General features: G+C 37.8%; 1 protein-coding gene across 34 annotated transcripts in view; it reads left to right on the top strand.

Moving 5' to 3' along the window:
- EIF4G3 (eukaryotic translation initiation factor 4 gamma 3) overlaps positions 1–17833 on the top strand; it is a 377718-nt gene that overhangs the window by 323749 nt on the left and 36136 nt on the right. For all 34 annotated transcript variants that reach the window (XM_064363412.1, XM_021668355.2, XM_021668352.2 and 31 more), the window contains 6 exons: positions 1247–1379; positions 3868–3962; positions 6321–6414; positions 8015–8132; positions 10536–10756; positions 12847–12962. In XM_064363412.1, coding sequence (XP_064219482.1) covers positions 1247–1379; positions 3868–3962; positions 6321–6414; positions 8015–8132; positions 10536–10756; positions 12847–12962 — 777 coding nt within the window. The remainder of the gene's footprint in view (positions 1–1246; positions 1380–3867; positions 3963–6320; positions 6415–8014; positions 8133–10535; positions 10757–12846; positions 12963–17833) is intronic.

The raw sequence follows: 17833 nt of genomic DNA, 5'->3' as shown, positions 1-17833 counted from the left end.
CCATCACTTTGCCACTTGCAATTTTGTAATCAGCCATTCTGAATTCAAACTTCATTCAGATTCAATTAAATTTAGTCTTTGTAAGCTAAATAATCAGCAAGTCTCATCTCCATAGTAAATACATTTAACTCTCTGAGCCTTACATTTTTAATCTCTAAAATGAGAATGTTGCCTGCCTTTCAGATTTGTTGTAAAGAGTCAATGGAATAATTATGTAAGGTGCCCAGCTCAGATATTGGTGTTTTCTTCTCTTTCGTTTTTCCTGTTAACCCTCCTATTCTGCTGCTGTTTTGTTTTTTTTCTTATTTCATACCAGGTGCAGTTTTTATTACTACCACTTCTTTTCTCTTTTTTAAGTTTCACTTCTACATGGAATATACTGCAGCAAGCATTGCACTAGAGAAAGTGAACAAAGCCCTACCTCTTACTTATCCTGCACCCAGGCCAGATAGCACTGATGATGATTTTTTATCTTGCTAAGACTAGATGTGATCTTAGGATCCTTCATATTATCAAAGCCAACGCTAGTTGATCAGAATTTGCATTCTGATTTAAACCTGTTTTCCATTCTTGCCTCTAGCTAATATAAATAAATATAAAAAATTTCTTCACCCATGTTATCAGTCACTTCTATTTATAGCAGATGTTTGGACTATTGCTAGGAAGAGAAGGGAGAAGTATAATTATAAAGTGAAAACTTATTTTGTCTTTAGTACAGGGGATAACCAAAGGGCAGAGTGGTGTAGAACTTAGTGTAGAATATCAGAACTATGATATTGGAGAAAGAAAAGCATGAGTTATCCTTGATTTAGAACCCCTATGGAGTGTGATATGATCTGAGTAGTGATTCCACAGATTAAGGCAAGGAATCCTCATTATTTTTCATTTTCTTTCCTCCTTTCAAATGTACAAAATGCTGATACAGATACAATCCATTTAGGCTGCAGATTAATATATGCAGTGCTTAAAAATATAATAAATTTGGGCCAATCTTTGACTCTGTTCTTTGTATCCATTGGCTATTGGAATGTTTAGTATACAGTTGGCTAGATTTGATTGAGAAGATTTTAATTATTTAGCTCTAACCTTAAACTGCTCACAGTGTCATCTATAAGGTACATGAGAAGCTGCCATAATACAGCTTTTGTAGGTATTTTATACTTTTCCAGCAGTAAAAATTACAGATATTTAATTTTTCTTAAATTTTCAGTTATCTGGCAGATAACCTTATATTCTACTTTTATAGTGCAATTGGGTATCTCGAAGAGCAGATCAAGGGCCTAAAACTATCGAACAGATTCACAAAGAGGCTAAAATAGAAGAACAAGAAGAGCAAAGGAAGGTCCAGCAGCTCATGACCAAAGAGAAGAGAAGACCAGGTGAGGCTGGAGTCCACTAGGGTTTAGAGAACTTAGAATTTTCAGGAATACATATTTAAGAATTATCTATTTGGGTATAAAATGAGATCAGAAAGAATAGCCCAAAGAATAGAGTGGTGATTGTTAGGTAAAGCAGTTTCACCTGAAGAGTAAAATCATTGAGTAAAAGTAGGGAATATAGGAACAAAGCATGATTTCTTTTACTACTGCCAGTAAGCCATAAGACTTTATTGAGCATCTTTTATATACTCAGAATTGGTGGGACAGAAAAAACAATGGAAAATGTAGTTACTTTCCTCTCAAAGTGTACAGTTTATCTGGTAAGGTAAAACTTTTGACAAGCAGAAAAGGAACATTTGTTAAGCAAATGGAAGATATTATCAATTAGGAAATATATTCTCCATTAAGTTTTAAAATTTAGAGTAAAAGGAGAGTCAGAAAGCTGAAAGAAAATTTTATTTAAGAAAGGGGCACTTTGGCAGGCTGGGCGCTGTGGCTCACGTCAGTAATCCCAGCACTTTGGGAGGCTGAGGTGGGCGGATCACATTAGATCAGGAGTTTGAAACCATCCTGACCAACATGGTGAAACCCCATCTCTACTAAAAAATTAGCTTGGTGTAGTGGGGTGTGCCTGTAATCCCAGCTACTCAGAAGGCTGAGGCAGGAGAATCACTTGACCCCCGGAGACTGAGGTTACAGTGAGCTGAGATCATACCACTGCATTCCAGCCTGGGGAACAGAGTGAGACTCCATCTCAAAAAAAAAAGAAAAAAGAATAGAAAGAGACATGCAAAAAAGTGAAAGATGAAATAGAAGGCATTTTAAACCCAAGACAATAGTCTATTGACTAAGTTTAGGAACATTGGAAAAGAAAACCTTTTTCATAGGGAAATGATAATTTTCTGGCAGATAGTAAACACTCAGTATCCATTAGCTATTGTTACAGACACAGTAAAGCTCATAGTGAATTGTTAGGAGGGATGAATTCTGCGGAGAAGAAAGTTTACTTTTAAGTTTCATGAGACACCACAGTTACTCTCCTCGCTCTAGTGCCTAGTGCAGTGCCTTTGAGGTAGTAACTTTTATTTATTTTTGAACCAGATTGAGAGAGAATAGGAGAAGATATCAAAGTCTAATTCATGGAAGATATTCACATATGACTAAGGGAAGAAAATAACTCTTGGAAAAGTGACAGATAAGAGCAAGTGGAAAGAAAGAACTAACATATAAGTGTCATAGAAACAAGGAAGAAGCAAGAATGTTTATGATCAGTAATATCAGATAACACAGAGAAAATCAAGAAGTATGTTAGGATCAGAAAAGCTTTGGGATAGACAGTTTGGTGATCTTTCAATTCATTCGTTCATTCAGCAAATATTTATTGTTTATCACTTAACAAGGCATACAAAGTCTCTTCCATCATGCAGTTTACATCTTATGGTAGAGGAGAGAGAAGGGAAAATAATAAATACTTAAATTAAATATATCATTTTTCAAATAAATTTTTTCTGTAGTAAAACAAGGGAGAAGGGACCAGGGAGTGCAAATCTTGGTGAGTAGGGCAGTTTTCAACAGGAAAATTGGGGAAACCTATTAAAGTTGATATTGTTTTAGCAAAGACCTGAAGCAAGTGAGGGCATTGAATCATGTGGAAATCTGGGGAAAGAGACTTTTAGGCAAGTGAGTAGTACAGCTGAATCTAAGAAGGGCCTGAGCGGGAGAGTGGTAGAAGATGGGGACTGAGAGGCAGCAGGAGCCAGATTATTTAGAGGCTATTTGTAAGGAATTTTCTCCTTTTCTCTGAATGAGATAAATGTCAGAAGTGTTTTGAACCAAAAAGTGACAGAATCTGACTTGTACTTTATTAGGATCACACTGGCTGCCATTATGAGCACAGCTGAAAGTAGAAGCAGGAAGCCCAAAACAAAGGTCTCTACAGTAATCTAGGAAAGGGATGTTGGTCACTTAAACAAAACTGCTATTGTTGGTAGTAGATTCTGAATGTATTATATGGGTTGAACTGACAAGATTTACTGACAAATTGGATGTGAAGTGTGAAAGAGGAGTCAGGGTTTTCCACCTGAGCCCCTGAAATGTTGGAGAAGCAGGTTTGGGAAATGATCGAAGGATACTTGTGTCACTTGACCCCATTAAATACAATGTCTTTAGAATAAATAATTTCCATCTGACTTCTCCCAAAGTGTTCTAGTCATTAATTCTGTGAACACTGGATTTGGCCCTGCCTTCTCCAGCACCAAATATTCATTTGTGTCAGTTGTTTTTTTCTAGGTCAGTAATGTTTCATTAGTGATCCAAAATAACCAGTGCTTCTAGCTTATATTTTCCTGCTGTGGGTATTAAAGTTATTATCATCAATGTTTTAACAGCTTCTTTTGTCTTTCTCCTTGGTTTTGAGAAAATATTGCTCACTCTTTCAATGTCAAACAGACGAGACAGATGAGAGACTGATACTCTATTCTCCTTGCAGGGGTCCAGAGAGTGGATGAAGGTGGGTGGAACACTGTACAAGGGGCCAAGAACAGTCGGGTACTGGACCCTTCAAAATTCCTAAAAATCACTAAGGTGAGTGTGACATTTGAAATGCAATTTACACTCTCCTTTGATGGCTTTAATATAAAAAAAAAACATGCAATTTACAATAGTTGCAAAACATGAGTTTCAAAAGTACTTAGTGTAAAACAGCAGTATTACAAATCCATGGGGTGATTTTTTTTTTTTTTTTGAGACAGGGTTTCGCTCTTGTTGACCAGGCAGTAGTACAATTGTGTGATCTCAGCTTACTGCAACCTCCGCCTCCTGGGTTCAAGCAATTCTCCTGCCTCAGCTTCCCAAGTAGCTGGGATTACAAGCATGCGCCACCATTCTTGGCTAATTTTATATTTTTAATAGAGAGAGGGGTTTCTCCATGTTGCTCAGACTGATCTTGAACTGACCTGAGGTGATCCACCTGCTTCAGCCTCCCAAAGTGCAGGGATTACAGGCATTGAGCCACCGTGCCCGGCTGGGGTAGTTATTTTTTAATGCAGACACTTTTCTTCAAGTTGGTATTGATCAGTGTATTCTATATGCTCATTTCTACTTCTGTAAGTGTTTACCAAAGAGGAGACTAGGTTAATTCTAGGCATAAGATGCTTAATATACAAGAGGTGATAACAAAGATATTTCAGAAGTCTGTCAATTGCAAGCTTTAACACAATGTATCCATAGCTCTCGGGAGAAAAGCAATCTCCTATTTAGACATAACCATGAAAGATTTGCCTTATCCAAGGCCTAAAGGAAACCACAGAGGGCCTACTAGAAATCATTCTATAATAAGGCTTTTATAGACACTACTTTCCTCTCTTTTGATAGTCTGTGGACAGTAAGAGGAAAAAACTTTGTCTAGCAGATATTTTCAGCTGTAAAAGTTGATCATTGTAAGTAGGATGAAGAACTTTGGAGAATGTAGAGAAAGCAGAAATAAATATGTTAAGAGTGGAAACTTCTAAAATCCAGTGGGTTTTCTAAATCATTTGCAAGTCTAGTTTGATCGTTACTTACACTTTCCATAGTTCTGAAAATCAGCATCCTGCCAGCAAAATACGGAAGCCAATCAAAACTAATGTGAAAACATTACATGAAAGAAGGTAACTGACAAGAAGTATAAAGACTTCTGTCTTTAAGAAAATTGGAATAAAATGGGCTATGTCATTTGCATCTTCACGGTTTTGTCAAAGCTTGCTTCATGATAGAAAATTCTTTCTCTGGATCCCTTGATAATGTCATTAGCTAGGATCCTTTTCTCCAAGATTCTGGTAATTTCTTCTAGTTGTTTATATCTCAGAGCAGGAATTCCATTGCTAAATACAATTTGAGTCTTACCCGTCACCATTTTCATCTAGAGACAATTTTAACCAAAACTTTTATGTTTAAAGAAATCCTCCAGTATTTTGAAAAATGTGTCAGTATTTAATAACAACATTTATGTTTTCAAATATTATGCTTTCTGTGCATGGATACTATAAAAACAGCGCTGGTATCAAACCTCCAACATTACTATCTTAAAATGTTTAAATATGTAAATTGTTAATAAACTTTGTGTATTCAGATAGTTACACTTTAGGTACTATACATGAATATCCTAGAAAAAACATTAAACATATTTATTGTTAATTGGGAGAGGTTTTTGTGAAAGCATATTTCATAGAATGGCAACATATTATGAGCTGTCAGAACACAGAAATAACCTTTTTTTACGAAGAGGTATATTACAGCTTTTATGTTTTATGTATTTTATAGTAATATGCATTACAGTGTAATTTTATTTCACTTGTAGTAGAGCTACATTACAGCTTTTATATTATATGTATTTTGTAATAATATACATTATAGTGTAATTTTATTTCACTTGTAGTAAAGTTGTGCTTAGAAGATTAAACGTGAGCTACCAGGCACCTTAACTTCCTATGCTCCCTGCCTAACATTTCAATCTCTTCTTCTTCTTTATTGAATACTCACATCCCATCTCCTGTCTCTCATCCCAACATGAAATTTTTGTGTCTGTTGATGTGTTTTCTGAGTCATGGAAAGATACTAATGAATTAATTTTGTAGTATTTGTATTTTTCTCTTTTTAAAATTAATGGGTATTATTGTTAAAGAAGAATGATTAGAAACTGCTTATTACATTTAGCAAATTAATAAACCATCTTAAATAGGAGGACCTGGATGCATTCCCTAGACCAGTACCTTCAAACTATTTTTTATGGAAACTCAGTTTAATGAGAACAGTTCCAATTTCTATTTCTATTAAATTTGCATTCCAAACAATTTTTTGTTGCTAAAATTGGTTCTACTTCACTGAGGAAGAAAAAATAAAGAAAAGAAAAACTATTCTTCTAGAATATTTCCTATAATTGACTTATGGTCCCTTATGTTACAGCCTACAATTGATGAGAAAATTCAGCTGGTACCTAAAGCACAGCTAGGCAGCTGGGGAAAAGGCAGCAGTGGTGGAGCAAAGGCAAGCGAGACTGGTAAGCATGCAGTATCCCTTCTCAAACCTGACTTGTGAGTATTCGCTTCACAGTGCATTCCCGTAGTCATTGGATGATGGTTTTAGGGAAAGATGTGTAGACTAATCATGCCTAAAATTTTATTGGTAGCCCTTTCCTTTCAACACAAATCAATCCTTTCTCAGGATCCCTAAATAATTTTAAGTATTTTTTTAAAAATTTCAGTTCATTCATTTAGGTTATTTAATTAAGACATTTATTTATTTATTTATTTTTTGAGACAGGATCCCGCTCTGTCACCCAGGCTGAAGTGTAGTGGCATGATCAGGGCTCACCACAGCCTCAATTTCCTAGGTTCAAGCAATCCTCCTGCCTCAGGCTCCTGAGTAGTTGGGACTACAGGCGCACACCATCACACCTGGCTGATTTTCTTTCTTTCTTTTTTTTTTTTAATTTTTTGTAGAGATGGAGTCTCACTGTGTTGCCTCGGCTAGTCTTGAACTGGGCTCAAGTGATCCTCCCACCTCGGCCTCCTGAATGCTGGAGTTACAGTTGTGAGCCACATCCAGCCGCTAAGACCTTAACTTTTTAGGTTCCCTTTTTGTTGTTGTTGTTCACAAATTGAGTATAGTTACAGAAATTACTGGGACCCTAAATTAAAAGGGAAACTCATTATGCTGAGAAAATAATCTTTTTTTTTTTTTTTTTTTTGATATGGAGTTTTGCTCTTGTTTCTCAGGGTGGAGTGTGATGGTGCAATCTTGGCTCACCGTAACCTCCCCATCCCAGGTTCAAGCGATTCTGCTGCCTCAGCCTCTCGAGTAGCTGGGATTACAGGCATGCACCACCACACCTCACTAATTTTGTATTTTTAGTAGAAATGGGTTTTCTCCATGTTGGTCAGGCTGGTCTCGAACTCTCTTCCTCAGGTGATCTGCCCGCCTCGACCTCCCAAAGTGCTGGAATTACAGGCGTGAGCCACTGCACCCTTCTGAGAAAAAAATCTTAATATGCAGGAGTATTTACTGTAATTTTAGGGAGTTGTAAAAGAATAAAGAAACAATGTTCAAAATCTTTTTCAAAAATCAGATTTTGAGAGATTTGACCTCAGGACCAAAATGTTTGGACCATCAGAAACACATCTTACTGGCTGAGGAAGCCCAATGGAAAGAAGAAAAATTTCAGTGTTAACCTACTTCCCATATGTCCCTCCACTAAGTAATTTCAGACTTTTGTTCTTTAAATTTAAAAAAAGTCATTATTCAGTAAAACCCACCTGAATATTTGTACATGCGTGGGGTTGTAGCATTTGTATTAGGTAGCTTTCTTAAAGTTTAGTTGTTTTTGCTTGCCTTCCTCCTAGTTGCCACTCCCATCCCTGTTTACTATTTTTTAAAGGAACTAATGGTTGTAATAAATAAAGATGTATAAACTCGCTATTACATGCAAATTCCCTCTAACACTTTGCTTCTCAGAATATGGTAGAGGGACCAGCAGATTGGCATCACCTAAGCTTGTTAGGAATGCCTGGTCTCAGGCCTCACCTAGGGATGCAAATGACTGATTATTTGCATTTTAGTCATGTGATTTGTATATTTTTCTAAATCCTCAACACGTGTAGATGCCTTACGGTCAAGTGCTTCCAGTTTAAACAGATTCTCTGCCCTGCAACCTCCAGCACCTTCAGGGTCCACGCCATCCACGCCTGTAGAGTTTGAGTCCCGAAGGACCTTAACCAGGTGAGAAGCCTACTTTTTATATCTACTCAAAGCTGACCTGCTTGCCAGTCTGTGTGGCAAGGTAGAAACAAGGGTTTTGATTATAATCCTTACGGATGCATTTCTTTTATTCCTAAAGTTGATTTCTTTCTTTAATCTTCACACACTATGATTTCTAAGATAGGAACATAATTGGGTGGTGGATTTGGGATTGGATGGGAGGGAAAGTATTCTTAAGAAAGCCAGGCCCACCCAGACAGCACTGGAGGCATGTCTAGAGGCTCCCCAGGCCAGTGCTCCAGATGCTCTAGAAGCACCTAGCATTCTCAAGCATGGGAATTAAAGAACATGACAATCCACCCATATATTTCTCTGTCACACTCTTGTTCACATTATATTTGAAGTTGTCCTTCAGTTTTTTCTAGTCTCCATATTTCACTATCTTTCTACTTTTGCTTTTCTAGGATTGATACAGTCAAGTATTCTGTTGGCTGGTTTACATACAATGAATGGGGACCCTGTGGTGCAGTCACATAAAATAACATTTTTATATAAGCACTTTCAGAACTGAAGTTTCTTTAAGCTCTACAACTTTTTTTTTTATTATGTTTTAGAGACAGCATCTTGCTGTGTTACCCAGGCTGGCATTGAACTCCTGGCCTCAAGTGATCCTCTCGTCAGGCTTTTTATTATTGTAGTAATTTGATTAGGTAGATTTTGTAAACTATGTTACTTACTCTCTTGACTTCTGAAACAGAGTTTACTTAGCACAGGTCAGCTTTTCTGGATGATTCAGATTGTCATTGAGTATCAGTTGTGGATCTTTGCCTTGTCATAAATTTCCCCTAATGATTCTGCTTCCTAAGCAGTTGTATATGTTCTTTCACAGTAGTTAGACTATTCTCCTGCCTGAGTCTCTCCTTTTCCCTTTTAATTTCCTGCTTCTGGTCTTCCATAGGCCAAGAAACTGTTTGCCCAGCTGGTTAGAATCATCTAAAAGAAGACGATATAGGGAAATATGGAGAGTCTCTTTTAAAAGGAATAAACTATATGGCATTAGCTAATCCAAGATAGCTTCTACTTGATTCTCAAATATTTTCCATATGTTTGAAATTTCTAAATAAAAAGATATATGGTAATCATAATATTTCCCTTTCATTTATGTAACTCATACTTTCATTGTTTTCTATTTTCCTGAAAAATTTTCAAAACTAAAATAAGAAATTACCAAAATTTGGCCAGGCACAGTGGCTCATGCCTGTAATCCCAGCACTTGGGGAGGCCGAGGCAGGTAGATCACGAAGTCAAGAAATCGAGACCATCCTGGGCAACATGGTGAAACCTCGTCTCTACTGAAAATACAAAAAAATTAGCAGGGTGTGGTGGCTCATGCCTGTAGTCCTAGCTACTGGAGTGGCTGAGACAGGAGAATCACTTGAACCTGGGAGGCGAAGGTTGCAGTGAGCTGAGATCGAGCCACTGCACTCCAGCCTGGTGACAGGAGGAGACTCCATCTCCAAAAATAAAAAAAAATTACCAAAATTAAGGCTGGGCGCCATGGCTCATGCCTGTAATTCCTGCACTTTGGGAGGCCAAGGTGGGCAGATTACCTGAGGTTGGGAGTTCGAGACCAGCCTAATCAACATGGAGAAACCCTGTCTCTACTAAAAATATAAAATTATCTGGGTGTGGTGGCACACGCCTATAACACTAGCAAATCAGGAGGCTGAGGCAAGAGAATCGCTTGAACCCAGGAGGCGGAGGTTGCGGTGAGCTGAGACTGCACCATTGCGTTTTAACCTGGGCAGTAAGAGGGAAACTCCATCTCAAAAAAAACAAAAAACAAAAAAAGAAATTACCAAAATTATCACTGACTTTTTTGTTTTTGTTTGTGAGACAGAGTCTCACTGTCGCCCAGGCTAGAGTGCAGTGGTGCAATCTTGACTCACTGCAACTTCCTCCTCACAGGTTCAAGCAGTTCTCGTGCTTCAGCTTCCCAAGTAGCTGGAATTACAGGTGCCCACCATCATACCTGGCTAATTTTTGTATTATTAGTAGGGACAGGGTTTCACCATGTTGCCCAGACTGTTCTCGAATTCCTGACCTCAAGTAATCCACCTGGCTCAGCCTCCCAAAGTGCTGGGATTATAAGTGTGAGCCACCATGCCTGGCCACCACTGACATTTTTAAGTGTTAATTAGTATCCCTTCAAAGAAAGTTAAAACATCTTAATAAATATTCCCTTTAAAGCACTCTTTTACTTGTTCGTTGAATAATTATACTTTGAAATATAATTGGTGCCTCACACATCTAGTGTTATCTGTGAAAAATTATTCTGCATACTTTTAGAAAGTCTTAGTTTTATTTTATAATTTGGGGTACATGCGCTTGTCTTTTTTAAAAAGTGTTGTTTTGTCTTTTAAGTCGTGGAAGTATGGGCAGAGAGAAGAATGACAAGCCCCTTCCATCTGCAACACCTCGGCCAAATACTTTCATGAGAGGTGGCAGCAGTAAAGACCTGCTAGACAATCAGTCTCAAGAAGAGCAGCGGAGAGAGATGCTGGAGACCGTGAAGCAGCTCACAGGAGGCGTGGATGTGGAGAGGAACAGCACTGAGGCTGAGCGAAATAAAACAAGGGAGTCAGGTGAGAGACTTGGCTTAAACAGATGCAGATGCAGATTTGGGTTTTAAATTTGGAAGGAAAATAAAAACGAGACTCTGCCTGAGTACATTTTAGAATCAACACATGATAGCAACACATACCAGCATCTGAAGAGTTAAAGGGCACTTCATAGTTTTGTAACAGTTCTCATTCCCTAGGTACACCTTTCCTCAACAGTTTATAAATTTTCCCTTTTTTCAATTAAATGTTATGGTGAGGAGGTCCTCCTGCTGTATTTTAAGTAGTCTAAATTTCGTATAAGTCCCCTTAACATCCCATACTTTACATTGCTGTTAGAGTGTGTATGCTGTGGAGAGCCACTCAGATGTGTGAAAATTCTCATATCATTGAGCCACTGCAGACAAACCAAAGAGAAGGTATTAGGTTGTCTTTAATTGCCATCGTCTTCCTTGGTAACCTGTTGTTTTTGTGTGTATTTAGCATGTATATACTTAAAGGACTTACTGAGATAATGCTCTAAAAATTGCTTCATGCATTTAACCTCTGTTTCAGTTTCCCTGTCTGTTAAATGGGATAAGTTTTACCTACCTTTTCAGAATAGTATGAAGATTAAATAAGAGGGTGATACATGTAAATACTTAGAACAATGCCTGATAAATACAAGGTTTTCAAAAAGTATTAGATGTTGTGATGATGATAGCAATGGAAAACTGTTTAAATTGAAGATAATTTTCAGCCTCTTTAAAATATTAATCATGAACTAATACTGGTTGTTTTTAGTATTTTTATTGCTTTCTGATTTGTTTCACTATTTAAATTGCTTTTATTAACTGTAGTCCCTATATAGATTTCAGAGACAAATTGAAATGTCTTCTCCCAATTGGTGTAACTTTAAATAATACAGCTTTAGGGAAATGTGGCTTTTTTAAAAATCTGTGCTATACTTTTTAAATATAACAGGATAGGACATGAAAATATCTTGTGTGTAGTGAATAATGTAGCACAGCTGCCCTATGTGTTTTTATTGTCTGGTTCATTTATTTGTTCGTTCACCAGATGCACAGTGAGTGTGCAGCACTTGATTCCTGTTCTCAGCCTTCAGTCTGCTGAGTCAGAAAACCCTTTTTTAGTAATTCCACTGAAGATAAAAACTGAAAAAGGTGCTATGAAGCGAAGGAATTTAGTTCTAAGAAAATACTTAGAACTGTCTGGTACCAAGGAATTATGTAGAATTGGGGCAAGGGGAGGTTTCCTTCATCTGAAGGACCAGTGGGAATGAAACAGGTTTGTAGGCAGGGTTGGGTGTGAATCAGAGGGAAAGAGCACTCCAGATGGGATCACTATGAGCAAAGCTGTAGTAGGAGCAGCCATGGTTTGTTCAAGCAACCGCCCAAGATCAGTGTGGTTCAAGCTTGGTGGTGAGCAGGGCCCTGACCTGTGTAGGATTGTAGGATTGTGAAGACCTCATGTACTCTTCATCATTGAAGCAATGGGGAGCAATCATAATACAGAAAGGAAGAAAAAAGCTCTAATTAGGAAAGTTTATCATGTTGCTAAATCTTGTTCATTGTTATTGTGAATTACAATGTTACTTAGTGCATATCTATTCTAAAACAAAAGGTTTTCTATATTCTGTTTTTATCTATTAAATGTAATCTATTCAGCCAGGCGTGGTGGCTCACGACTATAATCCAAGCACTTTGGGAGGCCAAGGCAGGCAGATCATGAGGTCAAGAGATTGAGAGACCATTCTGGCCAACATGATAAAACACCATCTCTACTAAAAATACCAAAAAAAAAAAAAAAAAAAAAAAATTAGCTGGGCATGGTAGCACGTACCTATAATCCCAGCTACTTGGGAGGCTGAGGCAGGAGACTCCCTTGAACCTGGGAGGTGGAGGTTTAAGTGAGCCAGGATCACATCACTGCACTCCAGCCTGGTGACAGAGTGAGACTCTGCCAAATGAATGAATGAATGAAGTCTATTATATTATATCTATTAAATGCCTTAACTGTAAAAAAAAATACATAATATTGTCAACCATAATCCCACTATTTTAATAGTAATTTTTTAATCTTTTTCTCTTTTTTTTAATTGGCCTCACTAATAGCAAAACCAGAAATTTCAACAGTGTCAGCTCCTGACAAGCCTGCATTATCAGAAGAGGAAATGGAGAGGAAGTCCAAATCCATCATTGATGAATTTCTACACATTAATGATTTTAAGGTAAATGAGATTAAAACACAAAGTCCTTTGACAGTACCTAATAACTTGGTTCTGGTCTAAATCAGGTGTCATTGTGAACTGATAAGACTTAGATTGAGTAATCCAAGTCCTACACAATTCACATTGCTTAATGCTGATGCATTTATGCCAAATACTCTCTTTTAATTTGATACTATAATTTACAACATAGAATGGTGGGCAGAGAGAATGAGTACCAATTCATCCACTCTAAGAGAAAACCAAATTGACTTCAATATTAAGGAATAAAAACAACACATTATCATTATGAAGCATTTCTGGCACCCTCTATATAGCTGTCATGGTCTTTATTTTTTGAGACAGAGTCTTGCTCTGTTACTTAGGCTCAAGTGCAGTGGCACAATCTTGGCTCACTGCAATCTCCACCTCCCTGGTTCAAGCAATTCTCCTACCTCAGCCTTCTGAGTAGCTGGGACTACAGACACCCATCACCACACCCAGCTAATTTTTGTATTTTTAGTAGAGGCAGGGTTTCACCATTTTGGCCAGGCTGGTCGCAAACTTCTGACCTCAAATGATCCACCCACCTTGGCCTTCCAAAGTGCTGGGATTACAGGCATGAGCCACCACACCTGGCCTGTCATCATCTTTATATAATAATACTATCGTCATTCTCATTTTAATATTAAAATATGGCCAGCATTACTTTTTCTTGATTTCATAAAACTGAGGCATAAAGAGAGAAGCAATATGCCAGGTCAGACAGCCAAGTCAGAGATTTCAAGACAAGACTTTGAATTTGCCCTTCTTTAACCCTTACCTTCTCTTTGATCTTCATTTTGAGATACTAGTGAATAAGACATTCTACCTGACCTCATGTGGCAGAGACAAACCATAAACAAATAATTCCACCAGCAGTTACTTAAATTGTAGTTATAATTAGTGCTGGTAGACCTATAGGTCTTATGAGAAATCCATTAATGGGATCTAATTAAGTGATCTGAGGTCAGGAAAGACTAATCTGTTAAAACAGTCTTATCTCTTAAAATATTTGTCAGATATATTAACTACTTTTGCTGCTTTGGCACTATATTATTAAAAATTCTTTCAAGATCACTTGTTTTCTTGGCCTGGTGCAGAGGCTGGTGCCTGTAATCCCAGCACCTTGGGAGGCTGAGGCAGGAGGATCACTTAAGCTCAGGAGTTCGAGAGCAGCCTGGGCAACATGGCAAAACCCTGTCTGTACAAAAAGTACAAAAAGTAGCTGGGTGTGGTGGCATGAATCTGTAGTCCCAGCTACTTGAGAGGCTGAGATGGGAGGATCACTTGAATCCCAGGAGGCAGAGGTTGCAGTGAGCTGAGATTGTCCTGCTGCATTCCAGCCTGGGTGACAGAGTGAGACCTTATCTCAAGAAAAAAAAAGAAAGAAAATATTACTTGTTTTCTTTACAGTATAATAATCATCTGCTTTCTATAACACAAAAATCACTTTGGTTATCTGTAGTTGAATCTTCTAAAACCTTCAAGCCTTTGAAATTGTCCAAAATCCAGAAGAAGTAGAAGGAAGTTTTTGATTATGAGTGAGGTGGAGATGAATGCTTTGCAGAAACCATTGGAAATGTACCACAGTAAATGAACATTAACTGGAAATAGCCAAGGAATAAACCTGATGTACTGTGATTCATCAGTTAGCTTCCTGGAAAATTAGGGGTATTATAAATTGGCAGCATAGCCTTTTTCTTGCATGGAAATAGGGAAATGTGTAATTGCAAAAAATTAGAATGGCCAAGGAAGATGAAATGCCAAGACAGTAAGGAAGAAAACAGTGGAGACTGGCTTCAGACGTAATTTGAAGGATGTACAAAGTCAATGAATGACCCTTTGAAAGGGGAATATATGATCCTGTTATGAACTGGAGGTACAGGGAGAAAAAGACCTTAGTAATACCTAAAGATTGCAGTAAGAGGACTCTGGAGAATCATGAGCCCTAGGCCAGGCCTGCAGTACAGAAGGGACACAGTCGTCATATCTTTAGGATTTCATTGTGCAGTGTACAAAGCAACTGTGCCTGCAATATGGTAAAAAGAACCAGGTATTAATTTTGGATATTTATTGACTCTGTGTCAGGTGCTATTGTACATACTTGGTATGGATTAGTTTGTATCGTCCTTGTAATGTTCTCCTGAATTGATATTATTATACACATTTTTATAGATAAGGAAACTGAGGTACAAAGATGTAAAGCAACTTGTTCAAAATCTTAATGCTAATAAGTGGCAGATTGAGGATCCAAAGCTAAGCTTCTAGCTTCAGAGGAGAAAATGCTTTATCTCATTGCCTTTAGGGTATCAGTATGTCAGGCTAAATACTTAAAGAGCTGATCTTAAGTTTTTTTCCAAATATCTTCCTAGCAGGTGCTATTGTTTTTAACAATAATTCAAATTAATACTTATTGAGGCTTTATTTTGTGCCTGGCACTGTGCCAAGGTCTATATATGTGTGTGTGTGTGTGTGTGTGTGTGTGTGTGTGTGTGTGTGTGTATTATACATTTCTCACAGTAACCGTAGGAAGTTAAGCCCGAGAGATTAAGTTAAACTCCTAAACTCATATAGTAGTAAGTGGCAGAACCAGGTTCAAATATACCTCCATCTGACTTCACCATGTATGTTTTTAGCCTCTATGCTATATATATATTGAACATCTAAAATGTGTCAGTCACATTTTAGGGGTTATGACTGCATATACCATATTTGTAGTGAGCAACATAACATAGTCTGCTTCTGTGGAGCTTACATTCCGGTGGGGAGATACAGACAAGTCTGGCCCTAAGATCAGTAGTAAATTAATAAACAATAGCTACCAAAAAAAAAAATGTTTTCAGTGCCAAAAACTAAAACTATGTGATGTGATGGAGTGAGAAAAGACAGGAGGTATCGTTTCAGCTGAAAGCTCAAAGTCAAGAAGTAGCAAACCATGAGAAAATGAGATGAAAGGGCAAGGTTATGAACTGCTATGACATTATGAATATCATGATATAACTGGAAGCATTACCCTTGAGAATCAGCACAAGACAAGAATGCCTTCTCTCACCACTCCTTTCAACACAGTATTGGAAGTTCTGTCCAGGGTAATGAGGCAAGAAAAATAAATAAAGCATATCGATATAGGAAGAGAGGCATAAAGAGACAAGCAATATGCCAGGTCAGACAGCCAAGTCAGAGATTTGAAGACAAGGAAGAGGGGAAGTCAAACTCTCCCTGTTTGCAGATGACATGAACCTATATCTAGAAAACCCCATCATCTCAGCCAAAAGCTTCCTAAGCTGATAAGCAACTTCAGCAAAATCTCAGGATACAAAATTAATGTGTAAAAACCCTAGCATTCGTATATACCAACAACAGTCAAACTGAAAGCCAAATCTCGAATGAACTTCCATTCACAATTGCCACAAAAAAATAAAATACCTAGGAATACAGTTAACAAGGGAAGTTAAGGATCTCTACAAGGAGAACTATAAACCACTATTCAAAGAAATCAGAGATGACACAAACAAATGGAAAAACATTCCATGCTCATGGATAGGAAGAATCACTATCATGAAAATGGCCATACTGCCCAAAGCAATTTATAGGTTTAGTGCTATTTTCATTAAACTACCATTGACGTTCTTCACGGAACTAGAAAAAATACTTAAAAATTCATATAGAACCAAAAAAAGAGCCCAAATAGCCAAGGCAGTTGTAAGCAAAAGAACAAAACTGGAGGTGTCACACTTCCCTACTTCAAACTATATTACCAGGCTACAGTAACCAAAACAGCATGGTATGGTACAATAACAGACACATAGATCAGTGGAATAGAATAGAGAACCCAGAAATAAGACTACACACCTACAACTATCTGATCTTCAACAAACCTGACAAAAACAAGCAATGGGGAAACAATTCCCTTTTTAAGAAATGGTGCTGGGATACCCAGCTAGCCATATGCAGAAAATTGAAACTGGACACCTTCTTTATACCATATACAAAAATCAACTCAAGATGGATTAAAATGTAAAACTCAAAACTATAAAGAAGAAAACTTACACAGTACCATTCAGGACATAGGCACAGGTGAAGATTTCATGATGAAGATGCCAAAAGCAATTGCAACAAATGCAAAAATTGACAAATGGGATCTAATTAAACTACAGAGCTCTGTACACACAAAACTGTCAATCAACAGAATAAACAGACAACTTACAAAATGGGAGAAAATGCTTGCAATCTATGTATCAGATAGAAGTCTTCTGTCCAGCATCTATAAGGAACTTCAACAAATTTACAAGAAAGAAACCCTATGAAAAAGTGGACAAAGGACATCAACAGACAGTACTCAAAGGAAGACATACATGTGGCCAACAATCATAAGGGAAAAAAGCTCCACGTAACTGATTATTAAAGAAACGCACATCAGAACCACAATGAGATATCATCTAATCCCAATCAGAGTGGCTGTTATTAAAAAGTCAAAAAATAATAGATGTTAGCGAGGTTGTGGAGAAAAAGGTACACTTTTTTTTTTTTTTTTTTTGAGACTGAGTCTAGCTCTGTCACCCAGGCTGGAGTGCAGTGGCGCTATCTCAGCTCACCGAAACCTCTGCCTCCTGGGTTCAAGCGATTCTCCTGTCTCAACCTCCCCAGTAGTTGGGATTACCAGTGCCTGCCACCATGCCCAACTAATTTTTGTGTTTTTAGTAGAGATGGGGTTTCACTGTGTTGGCCAGGCTGGTCTTGAACTCCTGACCTCAAGTGATCTGCCCACCTTGGCTTCCCAAAGTGCTGGGATTACAAGTGTGAGCCACCACACCCGGGCTAAAAAAGGTACACTTTTACACTGTTGGGAGTGT

Source organism: Aotus nancymaae, unplaced genomic scaffold, assembly GCF_030222135.1.
Source record: "Aotus nancymaae isolate 86718 unplaced genomic scaffold, 86718_ANA_hifiasm-v0.15.2.pri h1tg000053l, whole genome shotgun sequence".
NCBI classification, from domain to species: domain Eukaryota; kingdom Metazoa; phylum Chordata; class Mammalia; order Primates; family Aotidae; genus Aotus; species Aotus nancymaae.
Note: the sequence above shows the minus strand (reverse complement) of the source record. Positions and strands in the feature narration are given on the sequence as shown.